The sequence below is a fragment of the Triturus cristatus genome, chromosome 1_1 (genome assembly GCF_964204655.1).
Source record: "Triturus cristatus chromosome 1_1, aTriCri1.1, whole genome shotgun sequence".
In the NCBI taxonomy this organism is placed as follows: domain Eukaryota; kingdom Metazoa; phylum Chordata; class Amphibia; order Caudata; family Salamandridae; genus Triturus; species Triturus cristatus.
Window position 1 is genome coordinate 12988190 of NC_140579.1, and position 19513 is coordinate 13007702.

At 46.7% G+C, this 19513-nt stretch overlaps 1 protein-coding gene across 2 annotated transcripts in view; it reads left to right on the forward strand.

Annotated features, from left to right (window-relative positions):
• LOC146869129 (butyrophilin subfamily 1 member A1-like) overlaps positions 1–19513 on the forward strand; it is an 862288-nt gene that overhangs the window by 391464 nt on the left and 451311 nt on the right. Inside the window, exon 8 of one of the 2 annotated variants that reach the window (XM_085627671.1) lies at positions 167–193. The exons of the other annotated variant lie outside the window; for it this stretch is intronic. Within the exon in view, the coding sequence (XP_085483797.1) occupies positions 167–193 (27 nt within the window). The remainder of the gene's footprint in view (positions 1–166; positions 194–19513) is intronic. 2 annotated transcript variants of the gene reach the window in all.

The window sequence follows — 19513 nt, forward strand, 5'->3', positions numbered from 1 at the left end:
AGAGGTTTTTAAATACATGTATTTTCTTCCTATTTAATAGGTCAGTGAGACGTTACTTGAGAAAGAATTTACAAATTTCAATAATGTATTCCTTGCATTTTTGTAAATTTATGGTAAATTGTTTCAGCAGGAGTCTGAGTTGAACTTGTTCTCTGTTCATATTTAGGCTGGAGACGAGCCCGGCGCTTCGCAGGTGAGTGACGCCTGTTTTACCCAGAGATCGTATGTGGTTTCTTATTCTAACCCTAGAATCTCAACAACAGTCAAAATTAATCGTTTTGATCTCCATTCATGAGCTTTCTCTGTCGAGAGTAATTACTGATCTCACTGGTGTTACTGTCTCAGTCTGAATGCCCGGATGTTGCTGCCTCAGTGCTGCATCCGGTGCAGACCTATACTGAAGGGTGGAGCTTTCCCTGGGTGCTGGAGCCTAATCAGTGACGTCACACAAATGTATGACCCCCCCCCCCCCGAAGAATGTGATATTAACTATCTTTGGGATGAGTGGAGGCCCCTTCGAAGTGTTGGGGCCCCTGCACAGTGGGGGCCGCAGGGGCAGGTTTTACAACAGTGCTTCTCATTCGGAGAGTCTCTGCTTAGAATGAGGAATAACCTTGCCCCCCAAACCCTGATTCACAAGTAGTTGAGGCAGCGCAGCACAGCAAGCAAAGTGGCTGCACCGCTTTACTTGAACTGGAGCGAGCAGGACTGCGCCACATGAAGAGAGATGTAGACATGTGTGCCCTAGCATACCTGTGGCAGCGCTTTCAGCACGCATGCGCCAACGAAGGCGCCATTGTGCCATCGCCCAAGGATGTCTGCGTTGTTGTCAGCATGGTTTTGTGCAGGGAGAGGCCCAATCCTGTACAAAAACGATGCTTTTAATGCAATTACCTTTCTGTATGTGTTCACACAAGCAAAGAGGACAAGCATTTACAATGCAACGGTCTCGGCATTGGTAAAGTTAGAGCTATTGGCATTGCTCATGACATTATTTTTGTTTGTTTTTAAAACATTTAAATGGATTGTGTAGGCGGTTCTGCCAGAGATATGAAATGATGGACATATGCCAGCAGTGAGCTCACGGATGCCTGCATGACAGCCATTGGTAAACAGGAGGTGAGTGGCTTTGCTGACACAAGGAACAGGAAGCCAGCCATGGGCGACTATGCAGGACACTGTGGCACAGATATGGGCTTATGGAATTACATCAAGAACCTCATAGCACCCCTGCACGGCACTCCGCAGGCTGGTGGTAACTAAACAGTGCGTCATGATTCACAACAAACTCTCCTTTGCCACATAGTGCCCCCTAGTGACCTGTGGTCACTAGGGGGCACAGTCCCCTTTCTGCTCTCCAACGTCTTGGATCTCTGTGTGATCATTTTGTGTAAACTATTGAAATAGCATTTTTATAGGATTCTAAAAAACACAAGTTTCAGAAAATGACAAGAATTATGCCACCTGGCTCATTCTTGTTTTAAGATTAAATGATTTTGGCACACTTATCCGTGAAGGGTGTTAATTACCAACCACGGACTTCACGACTCAAAAGGCTCTGAACTATCCTCGCGTTGTATAGTCCATGCACTAAGCAAATCCTACAAAGCCAGGTAGATCTCACCACATGAGAAGACCTATTCTACATAGGGCCCTTTTTTAATCTTAGAACTTGAGTGTTCCCTAAAGTTCAGACACACCCCAAGAAAAGACATTCCCCATCATGGCTTACCTCAATGGCCCTCAGAGGAGTTAGAGGCTGGGTGCGCCTCTTGACACGCATACCGTGTTCTCCCTTCCGAGCGGCTGAAAAGTTATCTTTCCAAAGAGATGTGATGGTGTCGATAACCATTATGCTTAGATCGATAACTCTGGCTCTTCATGCCAGGCTGTCATTATATCCATAGTACATACACGTGTGTGAGCTGCAGTTATGTACACGCCAGGGCTTGGCCGGTAGGCCCCCAACATACCGGGCCTGCAGCAAACTGGGGGTTTCGGTTTTCAGAAAGATCGAAATCATGAAAGTCCCGTGCGTGCACACAAATAAGGAGCGATATTCTTCAAACAGGAGTGGGGAATCGTCGCAGCTTCAAGGCCAGCATATTGTTTAATGTTTGGAAGCGTGTCACTTTATGGAAGTAAGGCAGCGAAAGAGAGATCTGTGCTCGGAGAGCGCCTGTCTGCACTTCCACGGGATCTTTCCCGCGCGCAGGATATTCATCGGTTCACTGCGCAGCTGCGCGTGCAAGGTTAAAGGCCTGAAGTAAGCAGTAGAATCGTAGGACCTGACATATGTACTTGTCACCTGATTTCGTAGTAAAAAACACACATTGTCTCGAATTGGGGTTAAGCGAGCCCCTCGCGGCCTGGGGCGGCAGTGTCACTCCACCCGCTGCACCATCGAAAGCTACGCCTAAGCCCCTGGTAGCAGGGTGAAGCAAACCGCCACTCTACATCCCCTTTGCAGTGTCGCGGCTTTGCAAACCGCTTCAATGTTATTTTTGTACGTTGGAATTACGTGTGTATAAAGTGTGATTTTGGACAACTGAGACTTTGCGGATGCAAAATCCTGCGTTTTTCCTTATCTGGCACAGGGTCTCTTTCAGTGGCGACATACACAACGTAGGTGTCATTTTGTTCATTACTAAGACAATGCCAGTCAAGATGATGTACAATAATATTAAAGCATGAGGTGCGGACAAAGAGAGGTGGACGGCCTGGTAGTGTATTCAATGCTGCCTCAGTGCAAGTAGGAACAGGCCGCGCTGTTTCTAAAAGTATAAAGTGATCGTCCTGCCTGCAAATCATTTGCAATGTGTGCGACGCTGTCCCCGTTAACATCCGCACTGAATTCAACTATCTTGTCTTAAAAAACACACTAGACGTAATTCGAGCCGTTAGGGTCCATCGGACGGCTCGCACAATAGGGAAAACGCACAAAGGAGGAAAAACCAGCACACCACTGCCTTTCTCCGAGGCGAAGCAGAAATGCCTCGGAGAAAGGCAGCGGCGGTTTCCGATTTGGGGGCGTGTTTTTCACTTCTCTCCTCTTGCCATTGGCTGGAGGAGATAATTAGAAAAGTAACGAAAAAACACGCCCCCGAATCCGAAAAGGACGGGGCCTGTTCGGAGTGACAAAGCCTCTTCTCCAATGGCTGGCCAGCATTCAAGAGGCCAGCCAATGGAGAAGAGGGGAGAAGACAGGCGGGTTCAAGCCCCTCTTCTCCAAAACATTAAATCTCCGACTTCCGGTTCTGCCTTCGGCAGACCGGACGGTCCTCGACCTAAAAAACGAGAAGCAATAAAAAATATGTCTCCTTGTTACGTCAGCTTTAGGGAGGCACAATATATTTGAGCAAATATAGGTCTACAATATTTTGTAGATATTGATTTGCATCCCTATCCATGGGCAGACGCACATATACGACCAAATTGTACTTTTAGACGTTTAAATTGTAAAATTGTTCACTTACTCGCACACTTGCATCACAACACCCCTCCCCGGTCCACCGCGAGGCTAGCTCGTTTGAGTGGAGGGAGGCAGGTCTCACTTCCGGGAAAGAGGGAGGTTAGCGCTCTAGTGGCACAACCCCCTCTCCAAAATCGGATGGTATCCTCGACGCGCAGCGGACGCGCAGCGGACGCGGCAGCGGCGCACCAAAGGGAAGCCTGTCTGCGCGCGCCCGGAAGTTGCCAGGAGCCAGGGACCCTGGACAATTGGTACCAGACAATGGCCCCCCATTGAGACTAGTGTACTCTACTAGAGAGTTGCTGGAGATGAGATCTAATCCCTGCCCTGCGGACCGGTCTGACACCTGGCCATCTCCGGAGGGCCCTTTCGCATGCCCAACTTGCCGGTTTCAGGGCTCTCTGGGCGAGAAGGCACCAATCCGTCATGCTACTGCCAATATACAACCTCGGCCCTCGACCTGCTATCTTCGAATGCTTTAATGCAGGATCTGCCATAACTAACACAGGTAAACGCCCGGCCAATGTTCAGCAAGGCTGGAAAAGCTTACTATGTAATGTAAGATCTCTTCCCAAGCACTCTGCTGAGGTTTGGGATCTCCTTTCCTCTGTACAGCCTGACCTTGGGTTCCTGACCGAAACTTGGCTGAAGCCCCATTCCCAGTGGCGTAACAAAACTAGAGGGGGCCCCCTGCGAAGTACATAGAGGGGGCCCCCCCTACGCCCGGCCCACCACCTACCACTTAGCACCATAGCCCAAAAATCTGATCTATTTTGATCTGAAAGCTCCAACATTTAATGAAATGCTTCTATATTGTCTTGATCAAAGTTCTAATAAGAAAGTGGCAAACACTCTTAACATATATAATACCCCATTTGTAACATTTCCAAGAGTAGATTATTTAACTAAGACAGCAATAAGAGCAATGCCGAGGAGCGATCCTTTTGTCTCAGGAACCGCCCATGGCTGAAGAACAAAGAACAACCAAGAAGGGTCTGAGTTAGAATTGATATTGATGGACAAAACTTGAAACTTTGAAAGTCTAACCTAAACCTGCAATTTCACAGACTCGACTGACAATATACATGAGTACACACGCTATAAAACAGTATCCTGCCAACTGTAAGAGAAGTAAACGCAAATTATCTGCCACACACTTGTGACTGTCAAGCGTTGTGCATGATAACGTCAACTGAGGTAATTTCAATTTCTACCATCAAGACTTTGAGTAAGTAGGACAAAAACAGGCAAGAAAGAGGCTGAGGATAACAACTGCTGGGATGTTTCAGAACATTGATGCAATTGTTTCTCAGTTTGAAGTTATTATTTCTATTGTAAGCAATGCTAATTACAAGATTTAAGGCCAACGTATTACAAGCAAGTGCAATCAACACCATAAATAGCACAGAATGTAGAATAAAAACAAACCCTATCAGCAAGTACCTAATTACAGAATCTATACAAACTGTAGCTGGTAAAGCAAAGGAAAAGTGCAAGTACTTTCAAAGTGCACAATAAAGCAACCACAGTCCAGCAATATACAAAAAAATCAAGCATGTTTTGTAAAACAATCCCCCTTTCTTCTTGCATCAAGGTGACCCCGGGTCTTCCCTTGTCTGTATCTCCAGCGTTTTCCCATGTTTGTGTCAATCCATGAATCCTAGTGCAGGTGTCTCCCAGTGTCTGTTTATGTCTTCCAGTGTCTTCCCTTGTCTGCATCTCCTAGTCTTCGTGTCTTCCAGTGTCTCTTCGAGCCTCCCAGTGTCCGTGTCTTCCAGTGCTTGTGTCTCCCACTGTTTTCCCAGGTTTGTGTCTCTCCAGGAATCCCAGTGTAGGTGTCTCCCAGTGGCTGTGTATTGCAGTAATCATGGGGCATATTTACAACAACCAGCGATAATTATCGCAAAGCGCACTTAGCGCTAGGATAATTATCGCCGGCTAGCGTGGATTTTTATCGCTGAGATAGCGTGCTATTAGCAACGCTTATCTCAATAGCGATAAAAATCCTCACGCTAACTGGCTAACGTGAGATTATCGCTGGAAACCCAGCGATAATCTCACATTAGCTTGTTGATAAGGACTCACAAACTTAGCCATGATATCCTCCTCCCATAGGATATCATGGCTAAGTGAGTCCTGAAGCAGGCGTAAGGAAAGTAGCCATAACAGGGGTTATCGCTACTTTTCCTGACGCTATGCTTCATAGCGTGGGGCTTGATGATTGGAGAAATGTCGCTTAGCGACATTTCTCCTGTCATGTTAGGTCAGGAACGCCCACTTTGCATCTCATTAGAGATGCAAAGCTGGGCGTTGGGAATCCTGACGCTAAAGCAAGGTTTCACGCGTTAGCTTGGCCTTGCTAATTTAGCGATAAAATTATCGCCGCTTTTTGGCTGAAAACGGCCGCAAAAGTGGCAATAATTTTGTATCGCCTGCTTGTAAATATGCCCCTATGTCTCTAAGGGTCTTCCTCTTTCTGTGTCTTCCAGGGTTTGTGTCTTCCAGTGTCTTCCTTTGCCTGTGTCTCTCAGTGTTCGTGTCTCTCAGTGTCTTCCTCTCTCTGTAAATCCCAGTCTTTGTGTCTCCCAGTGTCTCTCAGTATATGCGTCTTTCAGTGTTTGTGTCTCCCAGGGTCTTCCCTTCTCTGTGTCTCCCAGTGTTTTCCCATGTTTGTGTCTATCCATGAATCCTAGTATAGCTATCTCCCTGTGTCTTTCAGTTTTCGTGTCTCTTTGTCTTAGCGTTTTACCTTGTCGTTGTTTCCTAGTGCCTGTATCTCCCAGTCCCTCAGTGTTCATGCCTCCAAATGTCTTCCTTTGTCTGTCTCTCAGTGTTCATGTCGCCCAGTGTCTGTTTGTGACTCTCAGTCTCTGTGTCGCTCAGTATTCTTGTCTCCCAGGGTCACTTGTCTGTGTCGCCCAGTGTTTTCCCATGTTTGTGTCAATCCATGAATCCTAATGTAGGTGTCTTCCAGTGTCTGTTTGTGTGTCACATTGTCTGTCTTCCAGTGTTTGTGTCTCCCAATGTCTTCCAGTGTTTGTTTCTCCTAGTGTCTTCCTTTCTACGTGTCTCCCAGTGTCTGTGTCTCTCAGTTTTCGTGTCTCCCAAGGTCTTCCCTTGTCTGTATCTCCCAGTGTTTTCCCATGTTTGTGTCTCTCAGTGTTCGTGTATCCCAGTGTCTTCCTTTGTCTGTGTTTTCCAGTGTTTGTGTCTCTCATTGTCCGTGACTCCCAGTGTTTTCCTGTGTTTGTGTCTTTTAGTATTTGTGTTTCCCAGTGTCTGTATGTGTTTGCCAGTGTCTGTGTCTCTCAGTGTTCATGTCTCCTAGGGTCTCCCCTTCTCTGTGTTTCCCAGTGTTTGTGTCTCCCAGTGTCTTCCCTTATCTGTGTCTCTCAGTGTTCATGTCTCCCAGTGTCTTCCCTTATCTGTGTCTCTCAGTGTTCATGTCTCCAAGTGTCTTCCCGTATCTGTGTCTCTCAGTGTTCATGTCTCCCAGTGTCTTCCCTTGTCTGTGTCTCTCAGTGTTCGTGCCTCTCAGGGTCTTCCCTTGTCTGGGTCTCCCAGTGTTTTCCCATGTTTGTGTCTATCCATGAATCCTAGGGTAGGTGTCTCCCAGTGTCTGTTTGTGTCTCCTAGTGTTTTCTCATGTTTTTGTCTATCCATGAACCCTAGTGCAGGTGTCTCTCAGTGTTCGTGTCTCCCAGTGTCTCCCAGTGTATGGGTCTTCCAGTGGTTGTGTCGCCCTAGGTCTTCCCCTGTCTGTGTCTCCCAGTGTTTTCCCATGCTTGTGTCTATCCATGAATCCTAGTGCAGGTGTCTCACAGTGCCTGTTTGTGTCTCCCAGGGATTTCCTTTCTCTGTGGCACCCAGTGTCTGTTTGTGTCTCCCACTGGCTGTGTATTCCAGTGTCTGTGTCTACCTCTGTCTTCCAGTGGTTGTGTCTCCCTAGGTCTTCCCTTGTGTGTGTCTCCGAGTATTTCCCTGTGTTTGTGTCTATCCATGAATCCTAGTGCATGTGTCTCACAGTGTCTGTTTGTGACTTCCAGGGTCTTCCCTTCTCTGTGTCTCCCAGTGTCTGTTTGTGCATCCCGGAGTCTTCCCTTATCCGTGTCTCTCAATGTTCGTGTCTCTCAGGGTCTTTCCTTGTCTGTCTCCCAGTGTCTGTGTCTCTCAGTGTTCGTGTCTCCTAGGGTCTTCCCTTCTCTGTGTTTCCCAGTGTTTGTGTCTCCCAGTGTCTTCCCTTATCTGTGTCTCTCAGTGTTCGTGTATCCCAGTGTCTTCCTTTGTCTGTGTTTTCCAGTGTTTGTGTCTCTCAGTGTCCGTGACTCCCAGTGTTTTCCTGTGTTTGTGTCTTTTAGTATTTGTGTTTCCCAGTGTCTGTATGTGTTTGCCAGTGTCTGTGTCTCTCAGTGTTCGTGTCTCCTAGGGTCTCCCCTTCTCTGTGTTTCCCAGTGTTTGTGTCTCCCAGTGTCTTCCCTTATCTGTGTCTCTCAGTGTTTGTGTCTCCCAGGGTCTTCCCTTGTCTGTCTCCCAGTGTTTGTGTCTCCCAGTGTCTTCCCTTATCTGTGTCTCTCAGTGTTCATGTCTCCCAGTGTCTTCCCTTATCTGTGTCTCCCAGTGTTTTCCCATGTTTGTGTCTCTGTGTTCGTGTATCCCCGTGTCTTCCTTTGTCTGTGTTTTCCAGTGTTTGTGTCTCTCAGTGTCCGTGACTCCCAGTGTTTTCCTGTGTTTGTGTCTTTTAGTATTTGTGTTTCCCAGTGTCTGTATGTGTTTGCCAGTGTCTGTGTCTCTCAGTGTTCGTGTCTCCTAGGGTCTCCCCTTCTCTGTGTTTCCCAGTGTTTGTGTCTCCCAGTGTCTTCCCTTATCTGTGTCTCTCAGTGTTCATGTCTCCCAGTGTCTTCCCTTATCTGTGTCTCTCAGTGTTCATGTCTCCCAGTGTCTTCCCTTGTCTGTGTCTCTCAGTGTTCGTGTCTCCCAGTGTCTTCCCTTGTCTGTGTCTCTCAGTGTTCGTGCCTCTCAGGGTCTTCCCTTTTCTGGGTCTCCCAGTGTTTTCCCATGTTTGTGTCTATCCATGAATCCTAGTGCAGGTGTCTCCCAGTGTCTGTTTGTGTCTCCCAGTGTTTTCTCATGTTTTTGTCTATCCATGAACCCTAGTGCAGGTGTCTCTCAGTGTTCGTGTCTCCCAGTGTCTCCCAGTGTATGGGTCTTCCAGTGGTTGTGTCACCCTAGGTCTTCCCCTGTCTGTGTCTCCCAGTGTTTTCCCTGTGTTTGTGTCTATCCATGAATCCTAGTGCAGGTGTCTCACAGTGTCTGTTTGTGTCTCCCAGGGTTTTCCTTTCTCTGTGGCTCCCAGTGTCTGTTTGTGTCTCCCACTGGCTGTGTGTTCCAGTGTCTGTGTCTACCTCTATGTCTTCCAGTGGTTGTGTCTCCCTAGGTCTTCCCTTGTGTGTGTCTCCGAGTATTTCCCTGTGTTTGTGTCTACCCAGGAATCCTAGTGCAGGTGTCTCAGTGTCTGTTTGTGACTTCCAGGGTCTTTCCTTCTCTGTGTCTCCCAGTGTCTGTTTGTGTCTCCCGGAGTCTTCCCTTTTCCGTGTCTCTCAATGTTCGTGTCTCTCAGGGTCTTCCCTTGTCTGTCTCCCAGTGTTTGTGTCTCCCAGTGTTTTCTCATGTTAGTGTCTACCCAGGAATCCTAGTGCAGGTGTCTCCCAGTGTCTGTTTGTGACTCCCGGAGTCTTCCCTTATCCGTGTCTCTCAATGTTTGTGTCTCTCAGGGTCATCCCTTGTCTGTCTCCCAGTGTTTGTGTCTCTCAGGGTCTTCCCTTCTCTGTGTCTCCCAGTGTCTGTTTGTGTCTCCCGGAGTCTTCCCTTATCCGTGTCTCTCAATGTTTGTGTCTCTCAGGGTCATCCCTTGTCTGTCTCCCAGTGTTTGTGTCTCTCAGGGTCTTCCCTTCTCTGTGTCTCCCAGTGTCTGTTTGCGTCTCCCGGAGTCTTTCCTTCTCCGTGTCTCTCAATGTTCGTGTCTCTCAGGGTCATCCCTTGTCTGTCTTCCAGTGGTTGTGTCTCCCAGTGTTTTCCCATGTTTGTGTCTATCCATGAATCCTAGGGTAGGTGTCTCCCACTGTTTGTGTCTCCCAGTGTTTTCTCATGTTAGTGTCTACCCAGGAATCCTAGTGCAGGTGTCTCACAGTGTCTGTTTGTGACTTCCAGGGTCTTCCCTTCTCTGTGTCTCCCAGTGTCTGTTTGTGTCTCCCGGAGCCTTCCCTTATCCGTGTCTCTCAATGTTCGTGTCTCTCGGGGTCATCCCTTGTCTGTCTCCCAGTGTTTGTGTCTCCCAGTGTTTCCTCATGTTAGTGTCTACCCATGAATCCTAGTATAGGTGTCTCCCAGTATCTTCCCCCAAACAGAATTCACAAATATTCGCTGGGAGTGCAGGGGCATGGCTTTCATTGGGCACAGCAGGTGCAGTGACACCGTGGCCCAAAGGTCTGAAGGGTCCACGGAGCCTGGATTATTGCTGTATTTCACAATTAAACAGTGGCCGGGGACCCATGTGTTCACTGTACCGGGTCCTTGACACACTGACTACAGCAGTACTTGAGAGCATGGTGAAGCTGTTCCGCAGTCTCCAGATCTGCATAAATGCACATCTCTGTGACTGTGCTGTGTGATGTGTTCTGTATTTTTGAGATGCGCACAGGCATTGCCTGATTGTCAACAACGAAGGGTGGAGGTCATGACCTCTAGGGGATATGGGCACTTCTCTTGATAGTTACAGGAAGGTATTTTTTGAGTATTTGGATCCGAGGGAGAGGAGTTGGCCTAACGGCTAGGGCGCTCGACCTCGGACCTGAGGAACTGGGCTCGAGTCTCGGTAATGACGCTGAACATCCTGTGATTCTGGGCAAATCACTTAATCTCCCCGTGCCTAACAAAGAATGAATGTGTGTCCTAATGTAACGTAACTGGTGCTATGTAAAGCGCTCTGATACCTGATTGGATTCGGGTCAAGTTCGCACTATATAAAACTGCAAAAAAAGAAGTCCCCTCTCCTCTCTCACTGTTGCCTGATTTTCGACAGGGGTATTCTGAAAAGATGTGTGACGCTGCAGGTATTTCAATCCAATTAGCAAACAGTGCAGTTAGTTTTGTGTTTCCCGTCACACACCTGGGCATTCCTCTCCCTACATGCAAAGTGTTGTCTTGCACTGATTGACGGTGTCTCAGATGGAGCGGACCGCGTGGCAGTCATGACATTATATTTCTAAGAGGTGTCTGTCCCTATGTGAAGCCATGCCAAGGGTTTCCCATGTTATCTAGAGAGGTACTGGAGCGAGGACAGACAGCTACGACCATTCACCCATCGTCACACCAAAGAGTCCAAGGGACCTCTGAACTTTGTGTCTGCAGCTGCTCCTGCCCCCCTGCCCCCCGCCCTGACGCCCCCCATGCGGAAGTTAGCCTGGAAGAGCCGCGTAACTAGGAATGCAATTTTAATTATGGCCTCACTCACCGTCTCCATAGCTGCCAAGGTTTCAGATTGCTATGTGTGACATTTTCATAATATCAGTGCAATTATGAGTGACATTTCAATGACCATGAGTGACACTTTCTTGTGATCAAAATCAAGCAATGACTACTAGGGAAACTCATCAATATCACAAATTACACCCCTATGAGCAACAAGAAACTCGAAGAAGATCTTAAAACCGGTGCAAAGTGCCAGAAATGGAATGGCACTTAAGTGTGAATGTGCGAGGCGCTCTGCTTCTAAGCGCCTCGGATCACACTGCCCCATAGGACCTTCAGACATCCATGGGTTCTGGGCACTCCGTCTGCCCTATAGTGACTCTCTCCATAGCTGCCAAGTTTTCAGTTTGCTTATGTGAGGCATTTTCATGATTTCATTGTACTTAGGAGTGACATTCTACAGCAAATCATTGACACTTTGAGTGACCCTTATCTACTACTGTGCACATTACCATCAATGACTTGCATATTTAAAGTTCTTTCTCAGTCGCAGAAGCAGGGGATGTCATAGCACTATAAATAGACAAGTCACTATTACCTGCTGCGCCAACCAGGATTCAATTGTTTCTCTCTCCTCAAACACAGACACACATCTGCAGGAAGACTGAATTAACCAATGCAAGAGTTATTTCTCACTGATTACTTGAACTTGCATTCATCTTTCATTTAAGGAGCGTGCTTTAGATTGAAAGGTGAAAGATCAACGAACATACATACAGAATAATGTTATATTTTTTACCCACGTCTTTGCCCCACGCGCCGACACTGCCCCCATTGCTGCTTGACTCACCTGTGCCAACCAGAAATGACTGACAGGGAAGACTGAGGCTGGCCCAGTAGATAATCACGTGCTGCAGGGCACCGAGATGCCTAGCTTCTGTGTGCTGCCCTTGAGTGAGAAATTACACCCATCTGAGCAACGAGAAACTCCAAGAACATTTTTAAACTGCAGCAAAGCACCAGAAATGCAGAGGCACTGTGGGACCCGACTGTACCAAACAGGAGGTGGGAGGCCTGCAAATGACCTCATCTTCTATAACGCCCCCCCACAAAAACAGGGTAGGTCTCCCATGGGTGGACTTAAGCAGAACCAGGTGCCTCATCCTCTCTCTGCAGGAACTGATCAAGCTGTGCTGAGAAGCCCAGCGCGAACTCTCACAAACAGTGTACCCCCCACCCGTACAATGTTACACTCAAACGCCACCTTCTAGCACAAATGTCACCTCATTAGGTGGGTTTTGTGTACTGTGTATTTGTTAGTACAGAAGAGACAGCCTGGCCTTTCCTGTACCTCTGCAGAGTTACCCTTACAGAGAAAACAGAGTGCAGTCGTAAGGAGCCAAAGTAAAATACAGCTATTGAAAATTATGTTTCGAAAACATTAGGACCGAAAGCTTCAAAGCTATAACTTTGAAAGAAATGCTTTTAAATATTTATGTATACCGAAAATATCACTTTTTTAAAACAAATAGTTCAAAACATTGATTATTCTAAATATGTTTTGTTGTATGGTCGGTTGCATTTACTTTGTTTATCCTGGAAAAGTGTCATTTTCTTTTTATTCTGATTCAGTTAGAAATTGTAATAGTTTTGTTGCTTACCGGAAAGTTGAGAACAGAGAAAGTGAAATAAGGAGTCATCTTTTTAATGGGGTTAAGCATAAATGCCTGTGTGTAGATGTAAAGCATTAATGGGAAAACATTCAGAAAAAGACATATGGAAGGTCACAAGATCCTTTCTGGACTGGATTCACACATTTCCTAATTACATGAAGCATGTAAAATATGAAAAGAGACCCCAGTCCAGACACCGACCTGCAGACAGCTGATCGCTCTGCCACTAAACAACGAATTTGTGTGGATTTGGAGTCGCCTGACTCCGAGTGACACTGTCACTTACTCGTGAGGCTTGCACTGCAGTTTAGTTTGTGGCCAACCGCCCGCCGTTCTCCACAGACTCTTTGCCGCTGTAACACTAGTCTCTCCCTCGGCAAACGTGCATGGTGCGTCACCCCCGGCATCAGACTCGCTCAGTGCCCCCGGCCCACCGGACCTGCAGTTCACACTGCGCATGATCATTCCAGAGCGCTCTGCCCCAACCTGAGGCTGAAGACTACGAAGCTGCGCAGCATTTGATTTATTTGATTGGACTGAGAGGGCGGCATAATATTTAAACTATGTCTACACTACATCCAATGATTACTGGTGGTACAATCTAAACGTTGCTGTTTTATTTAACAATTGCTGTTTGAGTGCTGCTGTCAAACCAATGCAGCGACTACTGTGTGCTGAGGGGGCCCCTCGAGCTTGGGGGCCCCCCGCAACGCGGGGGCTGCGGGGTCCTTTGTTATGCCCCTGCCCATTCCGTCCCCTCCATCGCCCTCATGTTGCCCGAGGGATATAGGCTTGCTCGAATGGATAGACAGCTAAAGATGGGGGGTGGAAGTGCCATAGTACATAGAGACAGCATCAAGGTCACCATACTAGAACAACGAAGTGACCTGACCATGGAAGTCATGGTCTATTGTATAGACCTCTCGTCCCAAATGAGCTGGAAGGGGGCCCTTGTCTATCGACCCTACGGCCCTTTAACGGAGATTTCTTTACAACTCACTGAATTAATCGCTCCTCATGTGATTGCAAGAAGCAATGTTTTACTGCTGGGTGATTTTAACATACACAGTGAGCCATGCTACCCACCATCTTTGTAGACAATGGAAGAGAGTCACCTCGGAGGGCTTCCAAGCCTCTTTCGTAGAACCACGGATCTCCGAATTAGACAACATAGAGGACGCCCTCACCAAATACAATCTGGCTGTTTCTAGTGCTATTGACCAGTTGGCACCACTGAAATCCCTCCCCATCATTCCCAAGCGCCCCCAGAATGCTTAGTATTCTCCCCAACTGTGACCACAGAAACGACTTTGTAGAAAGCAGGAAAAACGGTGGCGTCTTACCCATGATGAGAGAGACAGAGGTCGGTTTTATGCCTCTCTGGCCAATTACCATGGGAAAATAAGGGCAGCATGCAAAGCCCATATAGCACTACAATTAGATCAGGCTCATAATGACCCCAAAATGCTTTACCGCGTTCTACAGACCTTTCCCAACCCTATAGCCTGTGAGAACCCAGTAGCTCCTACACAAAAATTGTGTGATGACATCGGAACTTTTTTTACACAGAAAATAGAGCTTATTTATGATAAAATAGTTTTGTCAGGGAGGCATTCCACAATCATCTTACCGGCTGAGGTGCCCGCGCAGATAGCTACTCAACTACTGGAGAGTTTCCACCCCCCCCCTCCCCCGGTTACACAGGTAGAGGTAGAGTCACCGATTCGTATTGTAAAATCAGGCTCCCCTCTGGACGCCATCCTGGCTAAGATCACCACCTCCCTTGCTTGTCATCTGTCCCCTTCCATTGTGCATCTTCTTAATCTCTCCCTGAAAGAGGGCCTTGTTCCTTTGGAATGGAAAGCAGCACAGGTCATGCCTATCCGCACGAACACCAAGTTTTCCAATCTCCGTCCTATTTCTCTCCTCCCATTCCTGAGCAAGCTATTGGAGAAGCACATAAACACACATCTCTCCAATTAAGTCGAACGGACGGGTAGCCTTGACTCTTCCCAGTCAGGTTTTCGGCCCAATTGCAGCACAGAATCAGCCCTACTAGCGGTCACCGATAACATCAGGATGACCCTAGATAGAGGCCATTCTACGATTCTGGTGCTGTTGGACCTATCCGCCACGTTCGACACGGTTTCCCATCAGATACTGCTCAGGAGACTGGAGGAGATTGGACTTAGAGACTCGGCTCTTCAGTGGCTGACGAGTTTTCTATCCTCTCGTTCGCAGGCTGTCAACCTCAGCCCATATCGCTCAGCCCCAACAGAAATGACCAAAGGAGTACCCCAGGGCTCTTGTTTGAGCCCGACTCTGTTTAATATCTACGTGGATCCCTGTTAAGGAGTTGTGGGTTTATTCCCATCTCCTATGCTGACGATACTCAGCTGCTTTTTCCGTCTGCAAAGTCCACTCCATGAGTGCAAGAAACCTTCTCTTCAGGAATGAGAACTATCTCTCAATGGATGAGGAGTAATCGCCTTCAGTGCAACGTGGGAAAGACGGAGATCATGCTTTTCGGGGAGGCCCAATTATTATGGACCCCTAATTGGTGGCCAACTGACCTGGGTACCCCTCCGATTCTGAAAACCTGTGTCAAAAATCTTGGCGTTCGCCTTGAACAGACCCTCACTATGAAGGAGCACGCTGCTCAGACTGCCGGCTCCTGTTTTCATGTGTTGGGTCTGTTGCGTCGCATCCTCCCTCTGCTCCCTGATTCGACACGGAAGACACTGACCCAGGCACTTATCTTAAGCCGTCTGGATTATTGCAACGGTCTGCTGGCCTCCGCCAACGAGGCCACCTTCGACAGACTGCCTCCCGCCCTTTGCTTTAAATGCTCCACTGGCTCCCTATACGGGAGCGAGTGAAGTTCAAGGTCTGTTGTATCATATATAAGGCCTTGGCCAACTCTGGTCCTACTTACCTTGCGGACAAATTCATTCCTTACCTACCTCGGAGGTCTCTCCGCTCAGAATCCAAATCCCTACTTGAGGTACCTGGAATTAAAAGGGCCAGACTGGGCGGCAAGTCTCTGGGCCGCGGCTTTTGGAATACCCTTCTTTTGCAACTGAGAGAGTGCGCGGACTATCTCCACTTCAGGAAACAGCTCAAGACTTCCGTCTTCTGATTTTGATTTATAGCAGACAGTTCTCCACATGCTGCCCATCCACGCGCAGAGATACCCCTTCGGGGGGCGATTCTGGCGTTTTATAAATAAATAAAATGAGATGCCCTCTAGATGCAAAGTAATGCAATGCAGTGTAGCGTGCAGCGTTGCATTACTTTTGGTTACAAAGCAACACAAATTATCTTTTGTGTTAGTTTGTAAATACCAACCTGGATTTTGTTTCAGATCTGAGTTAAGAAAGTAACTCGACTGAAAATCTTTGTAAACCTGAGCCATAGTTTCACAGAATGTCTGTTTTTTCAATTTCATTTCCCATTCACATTTCGCTTCACTAAAATGTGCGGGAAAATCTGCAAGATGTACAATCCTGGACTAGGAATTAAACAAGACACAGAATAAGTCTTTTAGTATCAAGCCCAATATATTACAAACTATCTTAATGAGTCTGTGTAGATATTTAAGAAACAAGCCATCGTATTTTTTTCAGTTTCTGGTATAGCAAATTATCTGTTTGGGAAAGATTTTAAAATCTAGTTTCCGGATTATTGAAAAAATCAAGACTGGATGTACGTTGGTGGTAATCGGTCAGTATTTATCCAGATTCTTTTTTTTATTTCAGTCAGTCATACACTTTATTCACACCATAAAAGCAAATAAAAAAAATCTGTTTAAAAACACATTAAGAACATCTACATAATACAGAGATGAATTTCATGACGCATGCACAAGCATTTCATAATGTATAGTATTGCACAATCTGCATGTTCAAAATGCCACGAAGGTAAGGGCGCCATACAGACCGGGGGACTCTCTCAGCATGAACCTAATAATAAAAACCTCATAAAAGGCTCCCCTCTGTTATAAGGAAGGAGCGGGGCTCTGCCTTGGTTATAAAGTTTGCTACATCAAATAATAATTTTTAAAAAGCATATAAATAGCCAGGTAAAGACCCTTAACATTAGCCTTCTCCCGAGAGCATACTTCTGATCCTTAACGCTCAACGAATATAGCTAATCTCGGAATAGCAGGTAGAATCTGTGTCTAGACGCTGTAGAAATCACAGTTCTTCTTTATGAGATAAAATACCTTGGTATTGCTAAAGTAGGTCACAGGAAACATTTTCTCCTGGTACTATACAATCTACCAAAAACATAAAATGAGTCGGTGATTGCGGTGAGAGGGGGTCGCACGGGCAGCAAGTCAGGGAAGTAGACTGACAACCTATTAACGGAAAGGCAACTAGGAATGTCAACATTTCCACATTCCGCAGCTTAGCGATAATTTGTTTCTTGCTCGCGCTGTAAAATAATACATTCTCGCGCGTGCGCGATCGCCTTACCTGAATCCCCGCGTTCGCCGACAAGTTTTCCCGATCCGGTCGCGTTCTCCACGAGATGTTGGATTGTTGGTAGCCATTTGCGCTTTCTCACGACAGTTTGCGCCCGCAGTAATGTCATTGGTCACGCGATCACGTCTTTCTTCTCGCGATCATGCACCGCGAGAAGAGTGAAAACAAGATGGCCGCGCCCACGAGCAACCGCATGGGTAAGTTGGCGAGCCGCGACCACACAGAAAATACCGCAAACGGGCGGGAAAAAAACTTCTGCATCTTGGCGATATTTCCGCGTGTTTACTCGAACTTCCAACCTGGATTTTCCTTTTCCTTCACACATCACTTTTTTCTGAGGTCCTGAAGAAAGCCCCCCGACCCTTCTGGGCAATCTAGGGGCTGAAACATGTGGACCAACTACTCAGACTAAAAGTGCAGTGGACTCTTTACACGTCCTACCTGCACATCTCTGTATTTTATTCTTACCCCTTGCACTGAACGGAATAAAATTGAGTCCAGGCAGCAAGAGGAATTTTTAACATAATATTTTTCACACCACATGAGCACTTTACAATTTTTGTTTTTTTACTTTTTATTTCTGATCACTACTGTAACATCGAGTGGTTCCCTCCGGGCGGAGGAAGCATGAGAGAAAACCCCATAATGATGCTGTCACGTAGTTAAAATCAAGGCGGAGAATCAAGATATACCGCCCCTGAACCGCTTTACGTGAATGAGGGTTTTTTACCAAATATCGGAAACAACCATCCGAACCCTGGTGACGGGTACAAGTGATCCATTCCCCTTGATTATTAACGATTAGCTGGAAGCCGAATGGATCACAGCTCCTTCTATCTCCCTCCACATTGATTTAAATATAATGGTAGTCCTGTAAAACCACATCTGAAATATGTTCTATTGGTTTACAGTACTGTTTTACAAAGGTAGTAGAATTGGACCAATCAGCGGCCTCAAGATTGTCCTCAAGTCTGCTGCCCTTCCAAAAGGATTGACTAGCCATAGCTCCCCTCAAAGAATGAGATTGAAATCTCTGGAGGTCAACAACCGCTGATTGCAGGGTCAGTTTAACCCATCTCGTAATTGCAGCAGATGTCACAGCTCTAAAAGGTTCACAAAGGAGATTAAAAGTTGTTCTCTACCACCCGGCCGAAGTTTCCTCATCCTGGAATCTTACTCTTTCATTGACAGGATATTACACAGAGCAAGGATGCAAGTTTCATAGAAATTATCTAGAGATCGAAATATGTATTACTCGGCCATGAAGAAAACAGTTTCAAGACTAGATTAACATCCCAAAGCGTCTCATACTTGGGTCTAGGGGGTCTCCTTAAAGTAATACTCTTAAGAACCCGCCAGACATTGACATTTTTCCGAACAGCTCTGTCATTGACTGAGGCATGCCCAGCTGAAATCGCAGACCTATTGCAATGAATTGTGCTATAGCTAAGGCCCTTATCAAACTGTTCCACCGAAAGGTTCCTTTCCAAGCACCAACGTGGTATATTCCAGAGTTAGGCCCATGTAGCAAAGCAGCTCATTTCTTCCATTGTCCTCCCAGATAACATCTCTAGCTGCGACCTCTGGCACACCTTTGCACGCACGACAATGTTGGATTGGTTTCTCTGAAACTAAACTTGTTTTTACATCTAGCTTCGCACATTATTACAATGCCCTGAAAATCATGTACAAGGTCTCGTTTCGCACTACGTACAAATGTCATCGCTATCTTCATCCACGGGGACAGGGCTATCTATATATCCATAACATCACTAATCTATGCGTACATCACAAGGCGGATTTCTATTATAAAAGACGAGCATCTCGATAGATTGGCAGGGGAGGTACTTCTGCTGACACCAAGGGTCCTTTCATGCAGAGAAATCACCACGCAGTGGTCTGACATCTCGTGAGGGGTGTCCAGTTCGCGAACAAGACGGGGTCCTTCACTCTACCCCATCAGGTAATGGGGTTTGATCGTCCCTTGGGGGGACTCTTGGCTGTACACCTACACACACTCTAGGTACACTTGGAGTGAGGTTCGCATAGTAGGAGTACGCTAGATTACTGCCTAGTTTATATGCCTACATATATACATTGTTTAGCACCATGGTAGAACTATATCTTCTATTCACGCTTTTGGTGCTAGTAATCGCGTTTATCTGCTTCTGCCTTCTAATCATTGCAGCACACGTATTTAATGTAAGAATAACGTTGGTTCAATAAATAGTATTGAAAACGTCCCTCTGTGTATTGTCTGTATATTTCTCTGAAAATAAGGTGAGCACGAGTGACTGAGCGAAAAGTTCTGTAACTTTTTCCACGATCCCTGAGGGGTCAGGGTTAGCATGTTCAGTGGTTGCTCCCTGTTAGGTTAGGGGGCTTACGGTGGCACTGTCTGATTTTTGCATGGT